The following is a 20,157-nucleotide window of genomic DNA, read 5'->3' on the forward strand; positions in this document are numbered from 1 at the left end:
CTGTTTGCAAAGGAAGAGTGGTCCAAAATTCCGGGTGAGAGGTGTCAGAAGCTTATTGATGGTTATAGGAAGCGACTGATTTCAGTTATGTTTTCCAAAGGGTGTGCAACCAAATATTAAGTTAAGGGTGCCAATACTTTTGTCCAGCCCATTTTTGGGGTTTTGTGTGACATTATGTCATATTTGCTTTTCTGCCTCTGTTTTATATTTGTTCCAATACATACAAAGGGAATAAACATGTGTATAGCAAAACATGTGTTAATGCAATACCTTTTTTGTGTGAAATACTTGATTTTCAGGAAAAATATCAAGGGTGCCAACAATTTCGGCCATGACTGTATTATCTTTCATCTTTGAAGGCTTCAGAAGTATAGCCCGGCTGCTAGGACCCAGAAGAGACAGCTGGTTCCAGATGACAAACAAAACAAGAAGAAACTATGGGACCCAGTGGGTAGCGGCTTTCAATCGCTTACAGCAAAAGAACACTGGATTTTCTGGTTGTGCGAGTAAACACATTGATGATAAACCTAGAAAAACAAGAGGGAAAACTGGAAACAAACTTTCGGAACGGATGAGTCTAAACTTCCTCTCAGGGCCCGGTTCACACTTCCCCGCAGTCCAAAACACTGCTGCCTACACGCCAGGGTGGATAAAAATCAATGATTTTTTTTTAAAAAATCTGATTTTTTTTATTTAAATCTGATTTTTTTTTAATAAAATGCTTTTTAAGGAACATATATTACCATCCAAAGGTTATTCCATCATGAAATAAACATTCGTTTTTTAATTATGTAGAATAAGGCTGTATATGTTTAATTTTTTTGGTAAATAAATTCCATTAATCCATTCACAATGTCATGCTCTTCCAGAGGTTTTTGTAAGATTATTGGGCAGTTTCTCTGCCTACAAGATATTATCACAGATGCTTGGTTTACTTTTGCAGTTTTCAAAACTGAATTTGACTCAGCGGAGATCACATGCCTCTTCTTCACAGCAAAAATGTTATAACATGAACAGAGTTAAGAAAAAGACCTTAATCCTAACTTCTACAAACCTATGAATACAGAATCAACCCCTTCAGTGCTAAGTTTCAAGAAGTTCAGTGAATAGAAAAAATATTTTTCTGATTGTTTGGAGTGGAATAGATCAGCACAAGAAGAAAGTGAAACTAAGTGTGAGGAGGAAGGAGCTGACAGTCTAAGTTTCTTAAAATATATATATTTTGTTTAGCCAAATTAGTTAAGAAACATGGATGTTTGTTTAAGCAAATAACATATGCTGGAATGTTATTGTTTCAGATGAATAAATCTATTTAAATTGTTATTAAGGTAATGATTATTTTTCTCCTTCCTAAGTACAACAGAAAAGTTGTCCAAATATGAATGATTAACCCATTAAACTGGGGATAAAAAAACGAATATGAAAAGTTATTCTAAAAATCTTCATCTACTTGCATATTAAAGCTATACCAGCAAGAATTAGTCTTTATGTAGAAAACTAGGATTTAAATCAAGCCTTACTGACTAGTGATTTAAATAGTGATTTAAATCAAATCCACCCTTCTACACGCTAAACTGGTTGGCCCGGAATCCGCAGCCCTGGTGGGCAGGGCATCCGCACACTGATATGGACTGGGTGGGCAGGCATCCACATTTTGAGCTGCAGAGCAGCATGATGCGCGTTTTAGCCCACCTCCCTTTGTTTTGTTGTTCTGTTACTGAACTTTATGTAAAAGTATGCAAAGTGACACCGCATTCACGTGACTGCACAGCAGTGCTGTGCAGAGCCATCCAGAGTGATGCGATATTATGCAGATATGTTACATAATATATCAGAGCTCTGGAACACAGAGAAACACTGTGTTCTGGTGTGAACCTGCACATTTCCATTCGAAAAATGCAGGTAACTGCACACAGTGTAAATGGGCCCTTAAACAGCGTTAATGGGCCCTTAAACAGCGTTGAGGCCAGAGTGTCCAGTGCCACCCCTTCCCACAGCCGGCTCAACTTGCCTCATGGAAGAAACACCCGTTTTAACTTGATATCATACTTGGGGGGGTTTAAATACTAAGGGCCAATAAGGTGGACTAGGTACACAGAAGCTGACAATAGACAGCAGAGTAAGATAAGGGTGAACTGTTGCTGTGCTTTCACTTTCCAATCAAAGGCTGGGGGCAGGGAGGTGACTGGCTTTATTACAGTAAATTCATGTCAACAAGCTGTGTTGTGTGACAGAGTTGTGTAAATCTCAGGACTGGATAAACAAACAAATCTCTTTGCAAGTAAACAGCTTCCATATACACTGCTCAAAATAAAAAAAAAAAAAAATGAAAAGGAACACTTAAAAACACATCAGATCTCATTGGGGAAAAATTATCATGTGGATATCTATACTGACATGGACTGGGTTATATGTTAGGAACATAAGGATGCCCCATCGTTTCATAGAAATGAAAGTGATCGCCCTACACAGCAGCACAGTGGCTAAATGGTTAGCACTTCCGCCTGGCAGTACTAGGGTTGTTGGTTCGAATCCCAGCCACGGCACCACCTGCCTGGAGTTTGCATGTTCTCCCTGTGCCTGCGTGGGTTTCCTCTCACACTCCAAAGACATGCTGGAAGGTTATTTGGATCCTGTCTAAACTGGCCCTAATATGTGTATGTATGAATGTAAGTTAGGGACCTTAGTTTGAACACCCCTTGAGGGTTAGGGACTGATGTGAATGACCAATATATATGTGTAAAGCGCTGCGTAAATTAACAGCACTATAGAAGTACCTGAAATAAATACAGAGGACTGAATATAAAGACCCCCCCGAAAATCAATGTGAAAAAATGCAGCAGGTTAGTCCATTTTGCTGAAATTTCATTGCAGGAAATCCGAATGGTCCTCATTAGTTTGTATGGCCCCCATGTGCTTGTATGCATGCCTGACAATGTCGGGGCATTCTCCTATTGAGACGCTTGTTGTCCTGGAGGATTTCCTTCCAGATCTGGACCAGGGCATCACTGAGCTCCTGGGCAGTCTGAGGTGCAACCTGGCACATCGGATGGATCGAAACATGACATCCCAGAGGTGTTCTATTGGATTTAGGTCAGGCTAGCATGGGAGCCATTTAGTGGTATCATTTCCTTCACCCTCCAGGAACTGCCTGCACACTTTCGCCACAAGCCCGGGCAATGTCCTGCACCAGGAAGAACCCAGGATCCACTACACCAGTTTAGGGTCTGACAATGAGTCCAAAGATTTCATCCTGATAACTAATGGCAGTCAGGGTGCCATTGTCTAGCCTGTAGAGGTCTGTGTGTCCCTCCATGGATATGCCTCCCCAGACCATCACTGACCCCCCACCAAAACAGTCATGCTGAACGATGTTACAGGCAGCATAACGTTCTCCACGTCTTCTCCAGACCCTTTCACATCTGTCACATGTGCTCAGGGTGAACCTGCTCTCATCTGTGAAAAGCACAGGGATGCCAGTGGTGGACCTGCCAATTCCGGTGTTCAATGGCAAATGCCAATTGAGCTTTATGGTGCCAGGCAGTGAGCACAGGGTCCACTAGAGGATGTCGGGCCCTCATGCCACCCTCATGAAGTCTGTTTCTGATTGTTTGGTCAGAGACATTCACACCAGTGGCCTGCTGGAGGTCATTTTGTAGGGCTCTGGCAGTGCTCATCCTGTTCCTCCTTGAACAAAGGAGCAGATATCGGTCCTACTGATGGGTTAAGGATCTTCTACGGCCCTGTCCAGCTCTCCTAGAGTAACTGTCTGTCTCCTGGAATCTCCTCCATGCTCTTGAGACTGTGCTAGGAGACACAGCAAACCTTCTGGAAATGGCACGTATTGATTCCTGTTTTTGGGGGGTCGTCTCATCAGTCCAGATCAATATCCCAGGAATTTCATTGACTTGATGGTATATTCTGATTAAAAAAAAAGTGTTCCTTTAATTTTTTGAGCAGTGTAAATTGTGTAGCTAGTGGTTTACCTGGAGATCAGCTTTAAAGAATATGTCCACCTTTTGTAACATGTTATGAAAGGACCAGCCCCCACTCCCCCAATTCCTATTGTGCTAGCTAGCTGGGGATCTTCTCCCCCCTGATAGCTGTCAGAATATTAAAAAAAAAACTCAGCCATGAAGTTTTCACATGCACGGCAGTGTCACTCACTTACAGTATTCTGTAAATGAGAAAACTACAAGTCACAGCAGCCTTTGCAGCTATTGGCTTGTAATTCTCAACAAACTACCACAGTGCTGTGAGCGCCGTGGTCGTTCATTGAGTCTTCCTGGCAGTAAGTATTGGCTTCCCCATATACAGAGCACACAGATACAGAGTCTACAGGAGACATGCATGGCATCTAGCGATCTGCTGATGGCTGGTGTATTGCTATACAGGCTGCCAAAATAAAAAATAAATGCAAATTTTTCTACCTGCAAAATATTTGCATTTATTATTTTTTGTTAAAAAAACTTATCCTTTAACCCTTTTGCTGCCAAGTCCGTACTTCGTACAGACTCCTGCCTGTTAAATGGAAGCAGTTGGGTGGCTACGCTGCTGTCCGATCACATCCACAGCACCAGGTAAGGCCCCCCCACCATGTATCCGGGCCCCACTTGCTCATCTGCAGGCCCGGGGAATGCCAAAGCAGGTACCGGTGGATGGAGGGGAGAGAAGAGAGCGGATGAACCTCCCCTTCTGACACCCAGAAGGCAATGTATTGCAATGTGGTCTGCATTGCAATACATCAAGTGCAGTCCAGAGGACACATGTATGGTGTTTTAGACCCTGCATGTCTCAAAGAGAACCTGTCACCTAAAAAAAATCATCACTTAGGGGGACTATGTGCCCCCTATGTGATGAAAAAAAAAAAGTTACACACTTGAGCACAGAACACTCCACCCCATAAAAATTGAGCCACCCCCCCACCCATATGCACGTACGAACGTAAACACACGTCAGGGCGCCTACACGTGAAAACATCAACTGTGATACACGTTACATATCGCCATGCACGCTGGAGTGAGAGAAATAATTCTAGCATAAGACCTCCTCCTCAATACTAAAATGGTGACCTGTAAGGAGCTTTCGAAACCTTCCCTATAAAAAATATACGGTACTGAAGTTTGTCGCCATTTCATAGACACACACAAACTTAACGTTTGGCATGTTGGGCATCTATTTACTTGGCGCAACCTCTACTTTTCTATATATAACCAAAAATTTGCGTAATTTTTTGCATTTGTTTGCCCTATAATTCACTTTATTGGGTTTTTTTATGGAAATGTTGCATTTTCTAGACTTTTACAGCAATATCGTGTGACATAAAAAATTGGAGCTACCACTATTTTATTCTCTAAGGTGTATTCTTTCAGAAAACATATGTTTTAGGAGTTTTGTGTAATCTTCAGGCCTAAAATTATTTTTATTTTTTAAACTTGTGCAAAAAAAAAAAATGCAGAAATGGCTTCGGCAGCAAACAGGTTAAAGGCATAGTTCACCTTTACGAAAAACCTGCCTATGCCGATAAGGGGCATCTGTAGATAAAAAACTGTGCTGCTTTAACCAAGATTGAATAATGCCCTTGCTAAAGGTGTAGGACTTTAGGCCATTTACATACGTTTTGAAGCCTGACTGGAAAACTCCCAGGATGTTGCTAAGACACTCTTAGCTATTACTGTTCACCACACAGGACTGAGCTCCTTCTCTGATTCGAACCCCCTGTGTTTTCTCTCCCCTGATGCAGTAACTGAACTCAGCTTTTGAGAGCTCGCTCCTGTGATGGTGAGCAGTAACTGCTGGGTGTCTTTTGGCAAAGTCCTGGGAGATTTTCAGTCAGGCATCATGAGGTACATAAATGGCCTACACCTACAGTGCTTTGAAAAAGTATTCATACCCCTTGAAATTTTCCACATTTTGTCATGTTACAACCAAAAGCATAAATGTATTTTATTGGGATTTGATGTGATAGACCAAACACAAAGTGGCACATAATTGTGAAGTGGAAGGAAAATGATAAATGGTTTTCAACATTTTTTACAAATAAATATGTGAAAAGTGTGGCGTGCATTTGTCAGATTGGATGGAAAGCATCTGTGAACAGCAATTTTCAAGTCTTGCCACAGATTCTCCATTGGATTTAGGTCTGGACTTTGACTGGGCCATTCTAACACATGAATATGCTTTGATCTAAACCATTCCATTGTAGCTCTGGCTGGGTGTTTCAGGTCGTTGTCCTGCAGGAAGGTGAACCTCCACCCTAGTCTCAAGTCTTTTGCAGATGCTAACAGGTTTTCTTCTAAGATTGCCCTGAATTTGGCTCCATCCATCTTTCCATCAACTCTGACCAGTCTCCCTGTTCCTGCTGAAGAAAAGCATCCCATCAACATAATGCTGCCACCACCATGTTTCACGGTGGAAATGGTGAGTTCAGGGTGAAGTGCAGTGTTAATTTTCCGCCACACATAGCGTTTTGCTTTTAGGCCAAGTTTAATTCTGGTCTCATCTTACCAGAGCACCTTTTTCTACATGTTTGCTGTGTCCCCCACATGGCTTCTCGCAAACTGCAAATGGGACGACTTATGGCCTTCCTTCAACAATGGCCTTCTTCTTGCCACTCTTCCATAAAGGCCAGATTTGTGGAGTGCACGACTAATAGCAGTCTTGTGGACAGATTCTCCCACCTGAGCTGTGGATCTCTGCAGCACCTCTAGAGTTACCATGGGCCTCTTGGCTACTTCTCTGATTAATGCTCTCCTTGCCCAGCCTGTCAGTTTAGGTGGACGGCCATGTCTTGGTAGGTTTGCAGTTGTGCCATACTCTCTCCATTTTTGGAGTGCTCCGTGAGATGTTCAAAGCTTGGGATATTTTTTTAAAACCTAACCCAACTTCTCCACAACTTTATCCCTGGCCTGTTCAGTGTGTTCCTTGGCCTTCATGATGCTGTTTGTTCACTAATGTTCTCTAACAAACCTCTGAGGGCTTCACAGAACAGCTGTATTTATACTGAGATTAAATTACACACAGGTGGATTCTATTTAGTAATTAGATGACTTCTGAAGGCAATTGGCACTAGATTTTAGCTAGGGGTATCAGAGTAAAGGGGGCTGAATACAAATGCATGCCACACTTTTCAGATATTTGTAAAAATATTTTGAAAACCATTTATCATTTTCCTTCCACTTCACAATTGTGTGCCACTTTGTGTTGGTCTAACATCAAATCCCAATAAAATACATTTATGTTTTTGGTTGTAACATGGCAATATGTGGAAAATTTCAAGGGGTACTTTTTCAAGGCACCATATAGCAGCATTTTTCAACCTTTTATCAGTGGCGGCACCCTTTAAAACTATGCAAAAACTCAAGGCACACCAGTCTAAAAAGTAAAAAAACAAAATGTTACTTAACAATGGGAAACCTGAGATTTGGATGATGCATACAACCAACTTCACATCAGAGTCCCCTCGTCACATCAGAGGTTCCACCATCACATCAGAATCCCCCCCCCCCCACCACTCCTTCAAATAAGAATCCACCCTTCACATTATAGGTCACCATACTGATCAGAGTTCCCCCATCATAACAAAGTGCCCCCCATCACAGAGTCAGAAGCCATTTTCACATCATTGTTCCTCCTATACAAGAAAGCCCCCATGACGCCAGAGTACCTCTATCATGACAGAGTCCCCATATCACATCAGAGTCGTCCCCCGGCTCACAGAGATCCTCTCATCCATCTTTGATCCACGATCAATTGGGTCTCCTGCTTGAGGCACCCCCGGGGGAATCCAAGGCACCCTGGTAGAGAAACACTGACCTATAGCAAGGACATTATTCAACTTTGGCCAAAGCTACACAGTGGGGTTGACTGGTGCACTCAGAATCTGGTGCAGCTCTGCATAGTAGCCAATCAGCTTCTAACTTCAGCTTGTTCAATTATGCTTTGACAATAACACCTGGAAGCTAATAGGTTTCTATGCAGAGCTGCACCAGGTTTTGCACCATGCAGTTTTAGTAATTAATCCCCAGTTTGTTTTCATCTACAGATGTCCCGTATTTGAACAGGCAGCCTTTTGGTAAAGGTAAACCAACCCTTTAAGAAAGTATGCAATATCACAGTTGTATTGGTCAATAAGGTGATCCAACCTTCCCAGAGTTCTTGTTTGGAAAAAAAAAAAAAATTTTTTCAATCAAAAATAAAGAGGTTTTACCTCCTTCATGACCAGGACATTTTTTTTCTTTTTAGCACTGCGCTACTTTAACTGGCAATTGCGCGGTCATGCAATGCTGTACCCAAATGAAATTTATCTCATTTTTTCACACAAATACGAGTTTTATTTTGGTGGTTTTTATTTATTATATTATATAAATGAAAACAATGTTTTGAAAAAAAACAATGTTTTGAAAAAAAACATTGTTTTTAAACTTTCTCCTACAAAACATACCCAATAAAAATTTTTTAAAAAAATCTAATTTTGCCATAAATTGTGTCTTTAGTAAAAATAAAAAACCCAATAAGCATATATTATTAAGTTTGCGTGAAATTTACTCTTTTGCTCTTTTTCCCGTCAGTCGCACTAGGCACCTATAAATTTAGTGGCCAAAATGTCCAACAAAAGGTACTCTAGTGGAGAGGCCTACAGAATTCTGAGCATGTCAGATGAGAGTGAAGGGGAAGACTCACTGGCAGAATCAGGCTCAAAATATGCACCTGTAGACAGCAGTGGCACCCTGACAAATGGCTCAGACGATGGAGAAGAGGTCCCTGCTAAGATCAGGCATACACGACCCCGTTCCCAGGTTGCTAAGATGTTACAAACGCATGATGACTCTCATATGCAGCAGAGTGCCAGTACGAGTGCTGCTGTACCATTTGGTGAACTGGCAAGCACCAGCAACCTGGTAAATCCTGATCCTTCACATACCAGCACTGCAGTATCACTTGGTGACGTGGCGAGTCCCATAAGTGCAGTGCAAGCTGGTGTGGTGGTGAGCACAAGTAGTGCTTTCTGACGTGCTTACATACCCCAACTAGCAGCCCACAAATTCTGAAGCACCTGTACTTCCCCCATTTACTGCCCAACCCAGAATTCATGTGGAAAGAGAAAATTTCAATACTCCCTTGATTTTTTGGAGCGGTTTTTCACGGAACATCTGTGTGCATTGATTATGGATATGGATTATGGATTATTGTGCATATGCACAACAATTGATTGCCGCCAGACCATTTGCATGCAAACCCATTACGGTTTCCGAATGTAAAGTTTTTTTGGGCCTAACCCTCAACATGGGCATTACTAGAAAAAGTTAATTGCGGTTGTATTGGTCCACAGACCCGATTCATCATATGCCCATGTCCTCTGCTGCCATGACCAGGCATATATATGAGAATATAATGCGTTTTATGCATTTCAAAGACAAGACACTCTGTCGTCCTCAGGCTGACCCTGAATTTGACCAGCTCCACAAAATTCAGCCGCTCGTAAATCACCTTAACCAAAAATTTGCAGATGTCTATGATCCCCAGAAAAACATCTGCGTTGATCAGTCCCTCATTAATTTTTCTGGCTGCCTTGCATTCAGTTTCTCAACAGCAAGCATGCCAGATATGGGGGTCAAGCTGTATAAGACCTGTGAGAGGGCAACAGGCTATACATACATAAGTTTTGGATTTACGAGGGAAAAGATAGCAACGTGGAGCCCCCCGGACGCCCAGCTGACATGGGGAGCAGCGGCAAGATAGTTTAGGACTTGGTGTCATCCTTTTTCCATATGGGGTACCACTTATACGTGGCTAATTCCTATTCAAGCGTGTCAATATTTAGACATTTGTACAATCTTGGAATTGGCGCATGTGGCACCGTGCGACCTAATCGCCGGGGCTTCCACCAACAGCTTGTAAATACCTGTCTTAGAAAGGGAGAAAAAAATCCTGCTTGAGAAATTGCTCGCAGTGAAGTGGAAGGACAAACGGGATGTTTTCGTCCTGTCTTCCATTCATGCATATATGACCATCCAAATTGCCATGGTAGCTGGTGTTGTTGAGAAGCCCCTCTGTGTCCAGGACTATAACCTTAACATGGGAGGGGTGGACTTCAACGAGCAGATGATGAAGCCATACTTGGTTTCCCGAAAAGCCAGACGCTGGTATAAAAAAAAGTGTCCGTTTATTCATTTTAATTGGCTATATATAATACTTTTGTGCTTTACAAAGCAACTGGATGAAGTGTATCCTTCCTAACATTCCAGGCCCAAACCCCCAACCCAAATGCAGTTAGCCGGCTGCATGAGAGGCATTTTCCCGATGCCATTCCTGGTACCCCAACCCAAAGGACACCCCAAAAAGATGTGTCTGTAGCAGACATGGAATTAGGCGTGACACCTGCTTTTTTTTTGTTCCTACTTTCCTGGCCAACCTGGTCTCTGCCTCAAGGACTGCTTCCGTCACTACCACACACTAGTGGAGTATTAGTATAGGGTACAGCATGGCACAGTTCAGGGTACATAATTACACGGGGTCTCGAAAGATGTTGTTAGGTAGTCAGGAAACTGGCTATCGCATTTGGAGAGACCCTACAATCTGTTTTAAAAGTTAAAGTTTAAAAAATAAATAAATAAAAAGTACAAATCCCCAAAAAAATAAAAAATTTTAAAAACCAAAAATAATTAGGTTTTTCTGTTGTTGTTTACTGTTTTATTGTTAGCCATTACTGTTTTCTTTGCAGGAGTGATTTCAGCTGCAGCACGGACCTGTTTATTCTGACAGCACTGTGGGCAGCGCTGTTGGATGAGATTTTTCATCCGCAGTTAAAAAAAAAAAAAAAAAGAGCATATAGGATGAAGCATGGGGGCCTGGGGTGGCCGGTGGATGGCCCTTATGCTTCAGCATATATATTTTATAATATCTGTTGGTACATTTCAAGTGTGCCCACCATTAGAAGTGAGTGGATGCAGGGAGGTAAAATCTAATGTTGGGCATACCACAAACTTTTCCTGACAGAGATATTTCCATAAAAAAGTTGTGTTATTGAGTTACTGTATAATTGTTAACCATTGCGGTTTTCTTTGCAGGAATGTCATTCAACTGCAGCACCGACTTGTTTATTCTGACAGCAACAGGGTCTTGCTCTCAGAATATACATAAGTAGGTGTGTGCAGTGCTGTTGGATGAGATTTTTCATCCGCAGTTAAAAAAAAAAAAGAGCATATAGGCCGAAGCATGGGGGCCTGGGGTGGCTACTGGGTGGATGGCCCTATGCTTTAGCATATATATTTTATAATATTTGTTGGCACATTTCATGTGTGTCCACCATTAGAAGTGGATGGATGCAGGGAGGTATATTCTAATGGTGGGCATGCCACACACTTTTTCTGGCAGAGATTTCTTCTCTTTTTTTCCATTCAGCCCACAGGCAACATAGTATATACACCCAACAAGGACCAGCGACGTACTGGTACATCACTTGACTTTGATTGGTTATACCAGGATGATGCCTGCAGCTGCAGAAGTATTGGGAAAGTATCTGATCACACCAATCTTGGCGAGATCAGATGATGTAAGGGCAGAGGAGAGATCTAGAGTCTTATAGACCCCAGATTTCTCAAAAAAGAATATATGACCCATTGAAGTTATAGGTGATATTTGCATTCCCTGTGATAGCATTAAAAGTGATCAAAAAAATGAAAAATGAAAGGGAGAGTATAAAAATAAAAAACTTCAAACTAAAAAAAAAATAAGTACCCTCACTCCCGCCGTATGTAAACAGCGGTTGCACCATGCATGCGAGTTATCGCCACGAACGTCAGATTAAAGGCAGTAATTCTAGCACTAGACATCCTCTGTAAATCTAAAATTGTAGCCTGTAAAGTTGCCTATGGATATTAAAAATGTATGCAGTTTGTCACCATTGCACGGGGCATGCGCACATTTAAAGCAGGTCATGTTTGGTATCTATTTACTCAGCATAGCATCATCTTTTATAAGTTACCAAATAATTGACCAATATATTGTGTTTTTGTACATTAAAATTTAAAAGAGTGTATTTTTTTTTAAAGTACTATGTGACATAAAAAATTGCAGCACCCACCATTTTATTCACTAGGGTGTATGCTTTAAAAAAATATATAATGTTTGGGGGTTCAAAGTAATTTCTTAGCAAAAATAGAGATTTTTTTTTCATGTGAACAAAAAGTGTCAGAAAAGGCTTGGTCTTCAGGTGGTTAGAAGAGTGAGTGATGTGTGGCATAAACTTCTAATGCTGGGCATAAAATGCCCCCACCCCCCAAAACAACCCTTTTTTGGAAAGTAGACACCCCAAACTATTTGCTGAGAGGCATGTTGAGTCAACAGAAGAATTTATTTTTTTATCACAAGTTTTTGGGAAATGTTTTTTTTTTTTTTTTACACAAAACTGTCACTTAAATTATTGCTCAACACATGCCATGGGTATATTTGGAATTACTCCCCAAAATACATTCTGCTACTTCTCACGAGAATGGGGGTACCACATGTGAGAGACTTTTTGGCAGTCTAGCCAAGTACAGGACCTCAAAATCCAATCACTTTCAGGCTTTTAAAGGGCTTTATTTCCTCATTACACTTCCTGACTACCTATCACAGTTTCGGAGGCCCTGAAAAGCTAGGATAGTACCCCCACCCCCAAATGACCCCTTTTTGGAAAGTAGACACCCCAAGGAATTTTATAAGAAGCATGGTGCGTATTTTGCAGATCTCGTTTGTTGCCACAAGTTTTTGGAATATGAAGAAAACAAACATTTTTTCTTTTCTGTTTATATTTCAAAACCTTGTGAGAAAAAATTAGATCTGCAAAATACTCACCATGCCTCCTTTTAAATTCCTTGGGGTGTCTACTTTCCAAAAAGGGGTCATTTGGGGGGGTTTGGTGCTATCCTGGCATGTCGGGGCCTCCGAAACTGTGATAGGTATTGAGGAAGTGAAATGAGGAAGTTACGCACCTTCAGGCTTTCAAAGTGGTCATTGGATTTCAGGCTCCTGTATGTGGCTAGGCTCCCAAAAAAATCTCACACATGTGGTATCCCCATACTCGATAGAAGTAGCAGAATGTATTTTGGGGATCTGCTGAGCCCATCAGCACATCCCGGCAATCAACCACTGGCCCGGGCCCACCGATTGGCTTGTGCTGTATTGAAGAGCAGCGCCCATGTGCCCCCTACCCAGAAGCGCATACCATGTACCAGATACGTGATCCAGCGTACAGCGGCCGCCCTGCCTGAGGCTGTCCATCAGCGGCTAAAGTAAAAAATGTTTAGGTAGCAATATCCCCCGCCTATACTTAGCACTTGGTTCAGCGCTGTGCACGGCTGTAGGTGCGCTCTCCTCGTCTCCCCACTCTCACAGGCTTTGCTGAGGCGGTGGGTGCCACTGGCTCCCACTACTATCAGTCATATCCCATGAAGAGGGAACAGGGGGTGGGGCCGAGCCAGGCTCTCTGTGTCTATGTACGCAGGCAGTGTGGCTGAGAATCGAGACTGCACGTAAGCCCCCATAGCAAGCTGGGGCACTCCAGAGGAGGGACTAGATGTGCCGGCGGGGGACCCCATTAGCGGAGGATCGGGGCCGCTCAGGGCAGCCAAGTACAAACCTTTTTATTATTTTGGTTAGGAAAAAAAAAAAATCAGACTTTACAATCAGTTTAATGTAAAAACTGTCAGCCTTTAGAAGCACTATGATTGTCCAATCTCTGTCCTGTGTCCAGTCATGTGACCTGTATTCAGACTCCAACAAGGAGTAGAGGTGAGCAGCTCTGCGTATCCATGGTAAACAAAGTAATGGTGTTACTCCCCTCACCCCACCAGGAGCCATGGCTAGTACCCCTCCACCACTAACCTGCTCACTGGGACCACACTGAAAGCCGGAGCCGGCCATAACAGCCCACCCTAAGCTCTGACTCACCTGACACCGCAGCATGTCTCCCTCTCCTTCCCTTGGCCTCTCCGCACCCCCTTACTCCGGTGCGCGCACACGCGCTCCCTCCTCTTGCCGTTCCTCCTTCCCGATTGGAGAAACCTCAGGCGCGTTCCAGCGCCCAAGCCACGCCATTGGCTAGCGGGGCTGGGCGTGTGCGTGCTCGCCTCCTTCAAAGCTCGTGATGAACGGGCACGCTCCGGATCGCTCAAATGACCATGCGCGGTGACGTCAGGGTAGAGGGACCGCGCCTTGGCTGTGGAGAAAAAAAAAAAATCAGTGTAAAACTTTATTGGTGACAGAATAAATTGACATCACAGAGAAGGATTTGATGGAGTGTAAATGTATAGTTCCAGCATTATTTATCCACTTGCCCTCCAGAGGATTCCCCCCCCCTTCCTGACCAGGCCATATTTTGCGATACAGCACTGCGTTACTTTAAATGACATTTGCGCGGTCATGCAACGCTGCACCCAAATGAAATTTACGTCCTTTTTTTTCCCAACAAATAGAGCTTTCTTTCTGTAGTATTTGATCGCCTGTGCGATTTGGGGTTTTTTTTTGGACTATAAGCAAAAAAAGACAATATTTTTTACTTTTTGCTATTAAACATGTCCAGTAAAACATTTTAAAAATAAAATTGTGTCATAAATTTAGGCCAAAATGTATTCTGCTGCATGTCTGCTAAAAAAATTCCAATACGTGTAAATTAATTGGTTTACGTGACAGTTATAGCATTTACAAATGAGGGTATATATACTGGAATTTTTTTTTTTCAATTTTACTAGTAGTGGCGGCGATCAGCAACTTATAGCAGGACTGTGGCGGGCATTCTGACACTGGGGGGAACTAACTTGGTGTCACTGACATCCCCAGTGACACCAATACAGTGATCAGTGCTAATAAAAAGCACTGACACTGTACTAATGGCACTGGGCAGGAAGGGGTTAACATCTGGGGCGATCAAAGGGTTAACTGTGTGCTCTGTGTGTGCTTTACACTGTAAGCACACTGCTTTGTACTGCTTTGCACAGCCATACAAAGCAGTGTGCAGGAGCTGACTGGAGAGATCTCTATTGTTTATACACAGTTCTCTCCCCCGTCAGTGATACTCAGCGATCACCGGGTGCCAGCGGAAAATCATTGGCCGGAACCTGGTGATTGACAGCTGAGGCAGCTGGTAGGGCTCACGCGCACCCCCTACCCGGAATTGCAAAATCACGTAAATATACATGATTTTGAGCACCCGTGCCGCCCTGTAGCTGTATTTCTCCTATAGGGCAGAGGGGAAGCGATTAAGGCGTGTCAAGTGGCTGTTCACTTGTAAACTTTAGAAAAAAAAGTAATAATAGTATAAAATGACCGCAAATAATAAAATCCCTTTGTAAGCTTCACCCATCATGTCTTCTATAGCAAATCAAGTGTTACTAAATGCATTCTGAGCATTAAAACGGTCAATTCGCCTTTACCACAAGAACTGAACAAAGCTGAGCGGCTTTGGCCAAAGATGAGTAATATCCTCACTGTAGTAGTAGGCCTGATGTACCTCATGAAGCCTGACTGGAAAACTCCCAGGACGTTGTAAAAGTGGAAAAAAAATGGGTGAAAGTGCTTTGTCTCTTCTGCATTAACCAATTCCCAACCACCCTATAGCAGATATACGGCTACAGGGCAGCATGGGTGCACAAAATCAAATATATATATATGTGATTTTGCATACCCAGGTAGGGGGTGCACGCGAGGCATGGGTGCGCCCTACCCGTGCCACCATGTGCGGCTGCCACTCATGGGGTCCCAGCCGGTGATTACTCGCTGGTGCCCAGTGATTACAGAGTATCTCCGACGGGGAAGGGGGGGAACTGTTTGTATACAATACAGTCTTCCCGATCTCCGAGTATTATCAACGGGGGAGAGACCTGTCTATAAACAACACAGATCTCTCCCCTGTCAGCTCCTGCACACTGTTTTGTATGGCTCTGCATAGCACAGCCATCCAAAGCAGTGTGATTACAGTGAAGCACCAACACACCGCCCCCTAGTAAAACACTCCCAGCACACAGTTAACCCTTTGATCACCCCAGATGTTAACCCCTTCATGCCTAGTTCCATTAGTACAGTGTCAGTGCTTTTTATTAGCACTGATCACTGTATTGGTGTCACTGGGGATGTTAGTGACACCAAGTAAGTTCCCCCAGTGTCAGAATGGCCGCCGCAGTCCCACTATAAGTCGCTGATCGCCGCCATTACTAGTAAAAAAAAAAAAAAAATCCCAGTATATATATACCGCCTTTTGTAAATGCTATAACTTTCAGTGTAAACCCACGCTTAAAAAAGTCGCTTACCTTTTCCAAAAACACAGCAGTTTAAAAAAGCATAGATGTGAACCTGTCCCATAGGAAAGCATGTTAAATGGACTGTAGTGCATGTGTATTTTAAGTTAACGACACCCCAAAATCAGTTTGCAAACCACAGTGCAATCTGTAGTATCGGATCACATGGGTGTGAACATCCATGCGATCCGATTCTGCTGCGCACAAAAAAAGGGTCTTGCACTTTTTTAGTGTGGATACGTTGCGATTTGAGCCATACAAAATGTGAAACAAATCGCTCAATTCCCTACGACAGTGAGAACAGTCATGGCACACAACACACTCATATGAGCTACTCAGGAAGGTAACTGTCCATTTAGAAGGATTTCCTGTGGGACAGGTTCACATCTCCACATTTTCACCTGATGCGTTTTTTGGAAATGATCAGGGACTTTTTTAAACGCAAAATGTTGCATTTTTGTTTCTATGGACTTAAATGGAAATGCTGCAGAAAAGCACATAGTGCGTTTTTGCTGCATATTTTTATGCGTTTTAAATCTGCTCAGCAACAAGGAAAAACCACAAAACACATCAAAAATGCAAAACGCAAAACAGAAACGTCTCAAACGCAACCTGCATAGGTGTGAACCTAGCCTAGGACTGGCCAAACATTATGAAATTTTCTTGTAAAGAAAATCGTTCAATTGCTTGCGACAGTGAGAACAGTCATGGCACAGAACAGCATGCTCGTATGAGCTACTCAGGAAGGTAAGATCCACCCATGGCTCCGAAGTGGGGGGATAGTCTGCACATGCTCCAAGAGCCTCTCATCCTTCCATCAGCTTAGAAGACACAAGTAATATTTGTCCAATAGGAAATTGTACAGTGACTCCATTGCTGCATTAGGGCTGGTTCACACTGGATGCAACTTGGTATGAGAATTCCATGCCCTGCGACTTGCAAATCGCATGCCAAGTTGCACCATATTGTCCGCTATCAGAGTGGTCATATTGGTGCGGTTTTGACTTGGTCGGAGCACCGATTTCAAAAGGAGTACATGTACTCCTTTTGCTGTGATTTGCATATCGCAAAGCGCAAGGAAATCGGCATCTCAGCCGATTTTGAAATTGTGCGACTTCACTGTCAGTGGCACGATTTCAAAATCGGATGTGAACGTGAGGCTTAATGCATGCCATAGACGGGTTGAAAACACGCCTTTTTAAAAAAAAATAAAAAAATTGGTCGTTCAATAGGCCGACGTTACCACCAACGGTAAAAAAAAATCGGCTGATTTTTGTCCTGTCTACAGCCAGCATTTAATTACTTCTGTCCCTGCAGAGAGCTCTGCTATTATATTTGACATGAAAAAGTATTGCGGTTGCAACAATGTATCTGTTTGTATCCATTTTGGATATAGATGTTTTTATTTGGATACAAATAGATACAATGTTGCAACCGCAATACTTTTTCATGTCAAATATAATAGCAGACTAGAATTCTTATTCTTTTCTTCCTTTCTTCTTTTTCTCTTCTTGCAGGTCACGGCTCATGCCCAGATTTTTTTATCGGTAAAAAGATCGGCAGATTTTCCCATCATTGCCAGGAAAATTGGCCGATCGGCAAATTGGCCGATTTTTTTCTAACTTCACCGATAAAAAAAAGTGACAAAATCCTTAAAAATGGCCGACCAATTAACCCACTAACGGTGCAAAAATCGGCCGATTTTTTTTCAGCCAAAAAATTGGCCGATTTTCAACCCGTCTGTGGCCTGCATAAGTCTCCTCCATCAGCCCAGAGCCCTTTCTGCAAGCCACAAAGCAATTTAGTCCTGATCACACTGATGCGGTGCGGAATTTGCAGCGTTTTCTGGGCGAATTCCGCACGGTTTCAGAATCGCACCCCGTTCATGCAAACCGCTGCGGGTGTGTATGTTAAAGCGGAGCTCCATCCAAAAGGGGAAGTTCCGCTTTAAGCCTTTGTCCCCTGCTCTCTATTAAGGATTGGCACCTTTGGGGAGCGGGTACCCGAATTTGACTTCCGCTGCGATCGCCTAGGCGGTTGGAAGCAGAAGTTGTCCTCCCCCCTCCCTCCCTGTGACAGGTCCCAGAAGACTAGCGGTGGTGAGGACACTGTTGGACAGGTAAGTGGCTGTACTTTAAAAGTCTGCAGCTACAGTTTTTGTAGTTGCTGACTTTTTTTTTTTAAGGTGGAACTCCGCTTTAAGTTAACAACACCCCGAAAGCGGTCTGCAAAACGCGGTGGGATGTGCAGAATCGGATCACATAGGTGTGAATACCCATGCGATCCAAAAAAGGGTCCTGCATGTTTTTGGTGCAGGTGCGGTGCGATTAGAATCATACAAAAAAGGTATGGCTCCAATCGCACCGCACGCAAATCGCATGTGATTTGCACAGGAACGCCGTGCGGTTCCTGTGCGAATCACATGCAATATACTGCACCACATATATGTGAACCTGGGCTTAGCCTGGGTTCACACTGATGCAGTCCGGAATTCACAGCGTTTTCTGTGAGAATTCCGCACCGCATCAGAATTGCACCACATGTATTTTAAACACACCCCGAAAGCGGTCCGCAAAGCACAGTGCGATGTGCAGAATCGGATCGTATAGGTGTGAATACCCATGCGATCCGATTCTAGTGCGGACAAAAAAAAGGGTCCTGTACCTTTTTGGTGCGAGCGCGGTTCGATAAGAGCCATACAAAAGGCACTGCACACAAATCACATGTGATTTGCAGAGGGATGCGGTGCAGTTTCTGTGCGTATCACTGCACGGCATTAGTGTGAACCCAGGCTCAATCAGCAATTCACAACAGGTGGAGTCCTGGACCTCTGTGCAGGAAAATGAAACCAGAAACCTGAGTGTGTCAGTCTAGTCTTTGTAACTAGAAACCCTCCCAAGCCTTGCAGTGCAGTGCTGTTGTATATCGAGCTGGAGCTCAGCTGCTCAGCGGACGGCTCCATAGCTCAGGGGTTAGAGCACTGGTCTTGTAAACCAGGGGTCGCGAGTTCAAATCTCGCTGGGGCCTGCAGAAACATTTTGCTGATATTCTTGCAGTTTTATCAATGTGATCCATCTATGCGGCGTTAAACGAATATTTTACTCTTTACACGTATATCAGCTCACATTACTGCTTGTTCTTCCATTACAGACCTGCTGAGCAACAACTGCAATGGGACTGAAAATTCTACAGCATAGAATTGCATAAGGGACAATGAAAAGTCAAATGCTTTTGTTAAAAGGAAAGGATCATACTATTACATAGTAACACATGCTCTAATATCTACTACAATAGTGAGCAGCTGGGGAGACAACACCATCAGCGCTAGTAGTGTAGGGGTATCATGCAAGATTCCCATTCTTGCGACCCGGGTTCGAGTCCCGGCTAGCGCAGGAGAACTTTTTATTTTTCTTCTTTTCTTTTTATTACCATAGAATAGTTGTGTTCTCTCATTGGAGTTGTCTATATCTTCACAAAAATTCCATAACATTCTAACTTTTACCTGTTTTATTATCTTTGCTAAATTGGAGAATCTAACTTCAGAAAATTGGAATCCTTTTGTTTCCTGAATTCCTTCTTTACCCCAGGTTCACCCCTAAGCATTTTCTCCTGCGTTTTGCAGAAACACACAGCCGTCCATTGAACATCACTTCCTATGGGACAGGTTCACATCTCCGTGTTTTCTCCACATTTTTTTTGGAAAGGTTCAGCCCGGGTTCACACTAATGCGAGGCAAAAATTGCAGCGGTTTCTGTGCGATTTCCCCACCGCATCATAATCGCACCCCATTTTTAAGTTAACGACACCCCGAAATCAGTTCGCAAAATGCGGGGCGATGTGTAGAATCGGATGCGATTTTTGGTGCGGATGCGGTGCGATTTGA

At 43.1% G+C, this 20,157-nt stretch overlaps 1 protein-coding gene and 2 non-coding genes across 5 annotated transcripts in view; 2 read left to right on the plus strand and 1 right to left on the minus strand.

Annotated features, from left to right (window-relative positions):
* Window positions 1–14,089, minus strand: part of PATL1 (PAT1 homolog 1, processing body mRNA decay factor) — a 77,416-nt gene extending 63,327 nt beyond the window's left edge. Inside the window, exon 1 of one of the 3 annotated variants that reach the window (XM_089683676.1) lies at window positions 13,933–14,089. In XM_089683676.1, coding sequence (XP_089539802.1) covers window positions 13,933–13,947 — 15 coding nt within the window. In that variant the 5' untranslated portion in view covers window positions 13,948–14,089. Of the gene's footprint in view, window positions 1–7,666; window positions 7,691–13,932 lie in introns of those variants that run through there. The other 2 variants (XM_089683673.1, XM_089683674.1) reach the window with 2 other exon arrangements.
* Window positions 14,090–19,228: 5,139 nt separating this feature from the next.
* Window positions 19,229–19,301, plus strand: TRNAT-UGU (transfer RNA threonine (anticodon UGU)). Its single transcript has one exon. It is a non-coding gene; the product is annotated as a tRNA-Thr (tRNA).
* Window positions 19,302–19,595: 294 nt separating this feature from the next.
* Window positions 19,596–19,666, plus strand: TRNAG-CCC (transfer RNA glycine (anticodon CCC)). The gene has a single exon. It is a non-coding gene; the product is annotated as a tRNA-Gly (tRNA).
* Window positions 19,667–20,157: the final 491 nt, after the last annotated feature.

This window comes from Staurois parvus, unplaced genomic scaffold (genome assembly GCF_062004578.1).
Source record: "Staurois parvus isolate SC_StPar_1 unplaced genomic scaffold, SC_StPar_1.0 ptg000320l, whole genome shotgun sequence".
NCBI classification, from domain to species: domain Eukaryota; kingdom Metazoa; phylum Chordata; class Amphibia; order Anura; family Ranidae; genus Staurois; species Staurois parvus.